The following is a 5,588-nucleotide window of genomic DNA, read 5'->3' as shown; positions in this document are numbered from 1 at the left end:
AAAAAAAAAAAAAAAAAAAAAAAGAAAAGAAAAAAGAAAAAAAGAAGAGTTTCCGCTCGGTACCTCTGAAAATCCGTAGCGTTCCAACGTTTGATCTTCGAACAACATCTTTGCCATTTCCTTTTCATTTTCACGTGTGAGCATCTTAATTAAACCAAATCTACCGTGCAGTTGCTTTGCAGGTTCGATACACGCATTCCACCGTTCGTTAATCATAAGTTAATCGGACGTTGCGAGGAAAGATTACGCTCGATAGAGAGGAGATGCCTTTGGACGCGATTTATCTTAAGCGAAAAAAAAAAAAAAGATGACGCATTCGAGGACAAGGAGAGAATATGACGAAGTGGAAAATATGAGGGTGGGGGTGGGGAGGGGCGAGAGTTACAGAGAGAAAGATACATGTGTACGAAAAGACGAGTTAAAAAGTCTTAGATTAATTCGTTCGTGAAAGGAAGACCGCCTATATTCGGTCTATCTAAGTGTGGTTTTGGTTAGGAAGAACGAATGAAGCTTCCCCAAAACATACCTCTGCCACGGTGATCGGTAGGAACTCGCGTGAATCGATCCAACTCTCGCTGAACCTCCGCTGGCCTCGTACGAGTGCGAGAGAGACTGCAACTTCTCGTTGACATTGAATTAAGGAAAGAAAGAAAGAAAGAAAGAAAAGAAATAAATAAATAAATGGACACGTCGGTTCACGCGGTTCGTCGTCGGTTGCCGTGATGCTCAGTAGTGTCGAATGTTTTTGCATGGGCTGTTTAACTTTTTTATCTCACTATTTGTAGTTTAACACACGGCCGCTTGGTCTTGGCGAGGTTGCAAGACTCGAGGTAAGTTCTCGGGACGATCGGTTCTCGAGCCGAGCGAGGAAAGTTCTTCTTTCTTGACGCGGGCTTTTTCGTTCGCGGCCAAACACCAGGGCTCTTAGGGCCCTGGTTATTCGTCGTCACATACGTACATATATATAATATATATATATATAATACATATATATAATATATATAATATATACGCTTTTTTTTTTCCCGACCTCGACACTATGCATCCTCGATGTGTTTGTACAGACAATCGTGCTTCAGCACTGTATAGCTGTCGACTCTCTGGTGCAAGGAATGTCAGGAAACAATACATATATATATATATATATATATATGTATAATCGTTTCTACATAGCGTTGTTGTTATTATTGGCAAGGCATGCTGACAAATGGCGTGGCTTATCTGGCGTTGTAACACGTTTTTTTTTTCGAGAGAACGAGCATACATAGTTAGAAGATGATTTTTCAAATGCGTCCGTAATACCATGAGATTCGAACGATGAACGACGCTTGTTGGAAAAAAAAAAAATATGCATCCCTCAGACCATAGAAGAAAAAAAAAAAATAGAAAAGAAAAGAAGAGAAATTGACGGTTAATTTTCGTTTTTCTTTTTTCTTTCTTTTTTAATGAAATTCTGCCTGGTGTCATTAGGAGAAGCGCAGGTAGTTTAGTTCTGGTAGAGTTTTTCTTTTTTTTTTTCGTTTTGTTTTTCGTTTGAATGCATGTTGTTTGAGTAATGTTTGTCAGACAGTGAACGGGCGTGTAGCGCCCTTTTTTTCACTCGTCGGGGAGCGAGACATTTTCGAGCTGGTTCTCAATTTTCGACATAGCGCCTGTGTCCTCTTTCTTTTTTTTTTTTTTTTTCACGCGGCGAAAACGNATCCTGCTAGCCAAAAAAAAAAAAAAAAAAAGAATCTCGTCAAAACAATCGTTGTTACCGATTTCATGATCAGCATCAACTTTAGGACGAGACTTTCCTCGAGAGGACATCGATGTTAAATGATCCGTGTTTAAAGTATTATTTTTTTTTTTCTCTTTTTTTTCTCTCCTCTTTTTTCGTTTCTTTCCTTTAATTCGCGGCCAGAACGTGTGGAATACGCTAGAAAGGAATATTCTTAACAGGTGGACGACAAAGAACTGTCCGGAGCGGAAGAGGAGAAAGAAGTGGAGAAAGCTCTGTTGAAGCCGCTGTTGTCCTTGGAGGACCTCGTCAGGTTTTCCGCCCTGGAAGGAAGCGGCGGTGATTCCCTAAGAACGTTGCTGCAGCGAGGACACGAGACGGGAGCCGAGTGGCCAGGACTCGAACACGCCAACATCGGTCCGTATATTCAAAAGATGCTTGCAGCCGCGGCGCCATTTAAAGGTAAGAGACGCGTTTACTTTTTCGCTCCTCTTCCTGTGAAAGAAAAGAAAAAGGGATTAAAGCATTAAAGAAGAGTGTAGATTGTCGATGCGTCTCGACAAAGAACGAACGTGGTCAAATGTATTCGGGCAATGGCGTTTTGTTGTGTAATTTCAATATGCGGTACGGCAGATGTTCGACTGAATAATTATAGTATAGAAGAACGGGACGGTAAATATACCGTTGTAGTAAAATTTCTAAATTATCGTATCAGACATATATTTTTCATATTAAAACAGAATTAAATGTGACAAAAATTGTATTGTGTTCGGACAGTATTAACACAACACTGTGTCTTTAAAAAGAGCAAATTGCTTAAAGTTTTTACAGGGTAAACACAATTAAATGATTAATATTTCGTACGATCGATATGTCTGTTCGTATCCATTTGAATCGATGACGAATCCTTCTTGGCATAAAATCCAAAAGTTTTTGAATTGTTGTTGCGAGATTAATACTCTGTAAGATTTCAAGCAGTTCGTCATTAGTTTTCAATTTCTCGGCGTTTAAGTTTCGCTTTAGATGACTCCAGTGGTGTTCGATTTCATTAAGGTCCGCACTTTGAGGTGGCCACATCATTACAGAAATTTCCTTTCGCGCGAACCAATTTTTTTTACAAAATTCAAAGTGTGCTTTGGTTCGTTATCTTGTTGAAACGTTCAATTATCTGGCATTCTTTTCGTATGGTAACATTTGCGTCTCTAGGATGTGTGCATAATCAAACCTGATAACAAACCAATTCATCGCTGAAACCTATTTTTGCCCAATCAGATGCGCTCCAGTGTAAATGATCTCGGGCAAATTGTAGTCGGGCTATCCTGTTTTTTTTTTTTTTTTTTTTTTTAGATACCAATGGTTTCTTAACGCCATGTCGTCCATGAAGGTTAAATGACTCTAAACGACGGCTCACTATCTTGTACAGTTTTCCTCGGATCTGCAACTAATAAACGAATCTCCCTGTCTTCTCTGATTGTAGTTTTCTTAGGTCGACCACTTTTTGACACATTTTCTAAATGTCCTCGTCGAAGAAATTGTTTCTTTTTTTTTTTTTTTAATTGAAGAAATAGTATACCTCGAGAGACTTTGGATATCGATTCCTCACTTGTTAAACCATTAATGATTTTTTTCTTTCAAAACTTTTGGTAAACCATGCTGAAATAAATTTAAAAAGGAATGTAAGATTTCGAAGAATATCATGCTTCAGGCTGTAATTTACGTTTGTAAATTAATTGTCCAAGCTGATTTGAATAAAACTTGCTTTATATGTAGCAGAGAGCAAATACCTAACTGTAACTTACACGCGAGTTAACGTTAGACTAATAGCAAAGAAATCACCGAGTGGCACTCTCCTATCAACAGTATAGCAACACAGGGAAACAAAAACATTTTTGTACTGTATGTGCAACATTTTCGTAACGCGCCAATTGATTTCAAGCATCCGCCATAGATATACGTGAAAAGTAAAGTTTGAAGTGAATTGCCATTTGATGGTTACTTGGCGCAAGTTTTGTCGAAAAGACTTAAAGAATTAAAGCGTGAAAATGAGAATCGTCGCGGCGTAAATAGATAGGTGAACGATACGTAGGAACGTTGCACGGAAACAAAGGATTTGGGTTATTTCCGACAGACGTTGGGACGTTTTCATTCGCTGACCAGCCTATAGTAAGAGCCCGAGACGAAAGTCGAAAAGTGTATTACGAGCGTGGTAGGTCTTCGGAAATCGATAGAAGCCAGGTGGTGGTCGACGGGTCGCCGACACTTTTTCCACTTTCTGAATGGAACTTCATTTAAATGGCTTAAACAGTTTCTCTCCGGCAGCTAATCCGAGATTACGACAAATGTCCGCAGGCGCGAAGAACCAACGAAATCGTATTTCCTTAACAAGCCAGACACGCCTGTAGATTCCTCCACCATATTCCCTCCCGAGATCGACGAAGAATTGAAATACATATATATATAAATATATATATATTCCGCCGTGTGGTTGCGCTTGCAGGCATGGAGACGCAAGACTATCGCATTCCAGAGGTGATGAGAAGGCTGATGAGCGAGGACAAGAGGCTAAACAAAAGCGTAAACGGGGACCAGTCGCAGCCGTCGCATCAGCAGCAGCTCCATCATCATCAAACGCACTCGACTCATCCGCAAGGCCAGGCACAGTCGCAGACGCAACAGCAGCAACAGCAGCAGCAGCAGCAACGTGGCCCAATAACGAACGACGATTTCAATCCGAATATCGAAGAGGAGGCGAGCGACAGTGCTCAGGGCAGAGCGATTCTCAAAATTCCGTCCTACAAGCCGGCGAGCACGCCCGGTTGTTCGAGCAAAAACGGCGAGCCAACGTCGGCCGCGTTCGCGCAGGGATTCGCAGCGGCGACCGCGGCCTCGAGTCCGGGACTTCTGGAACGGGCGAGCCCCGCGTTCTCCGGCACCAGTAGCCCGACCAACTCCCTGGTAGGGAAAACCGTGGCGGTGAACTTCCGCGACGTGATCGCGAAAAGCATCAGCGTGAAATTCCAAGAGGGGCAGACGGTGGCCACCGCTGCCGGGATGCCCGGATGCCAGCCGAGCGGGGTGGTGCAGTCGCAGCAGACGATAATGGCGGACCCGAGCCCGTTCAAACGAGGTAGATACACGCCGCCTCAACCTGCGACGCAACAAGCTCAGACGCAGGCGAAACCGCAGACTCAGGAGGCGAACAAACCGAAACCAGCTACCGGTGGCAAAGGAACCAGACCGAAACGCGGCAAGTACAGGAACTACGACAGGGACAGTCTGGTCGAGGCTGTGCGCGCTGTCCAGCGGGGCGAAATGAGCGTGCATCGCGCGGGCAGCTACTACGGAGTGCCACACTCCACTCTCGAGTACAAAGTTAAAGAGCGGCACCTGATGAGGCCAAGGAAGAGGTACGTGTCCATCCGATATACATATATATATATATACTTCAAACTCTACTGAAATGCGATTTCGTGTTGGATTTAACCTCTTATTATTTATTATACCATTATTATTATACTATAAATATATTCAAGTATAACCCAAAACAAATGATAAATTTATAAACTTCTCACTATCCGGTACACTATACTCGTACCGACGAGTTTAAATAGAAAGCGACGAATTATTGTATACGGTATTTGGTCACTCGTTACGGTCCGCAATCAGTTGCCAGCGCTGGAATCACGTGCAACGCACGAAAATTGCAATATCTTCTCAGTTTTAAGTATACTCAAGTATAACCCAGGCAAAACAAATGATAAATTTATTACTTCTCAATAATTTCTATCCAGTGGTATCGTACCGACGAGTTCAAAAGTAAAAGAAAGCGACGAATTGTTCTATACGGGTTCGGTCACTCGTTATGGTC

General features: G+C 42.3%; 1 protein-coding gene across 4 annotated transcripts in view; it reads left to right on the top strand.

The window, feature by feature from the left end:
* Positions 1–5,588, top strand: part of LOC122537383 (mushroom body large-type Kenyon cell-specific protein 1) — a 37,309-nt gene that overhangs the window by 27,757 nt on the left and 3,964 nt on the right. For all 4 annotated transcript variants that reach the window (XM_043670495.1, XM_043670493.1, XM_043670492.1 and 1 more), the window contains 2 exons: positions 1,942–2,182; positions 4,218–5,127. In XM_043670495.1, coding sequence (XP_043526430.1) covers positions 1,942–2,182; positions 4,218–5,127 — 1,151 coding nt within the window. The remainder of the gene's footprint in view (positions 1–1,941; positions 2,183–4,217; positions 5,128–5,588) is intronic.

Source organism: Frieseomelitta varia, unplaced genomic scaffold, assembly GCF_011392965.1.
Source record: "Frieseomelitta varia isolate USP_RPSP 00005682 unplaced genomic scaffold, Fvar_1.2 scaffold_906, whole genome shotgun sequence".
NCBI classification, from domain to species: Eukaryota; Metazoa; Arthropoda; class Insecta; order Hymenoptera; family Apidae; genus Frieseomelitta; species Frieseomelitta varia.
The sequence above is the reverse complement of the archived record's forward strand: the minus strand, read 5'-3'. Positions and strand labels throughout refer to the sequence as shown.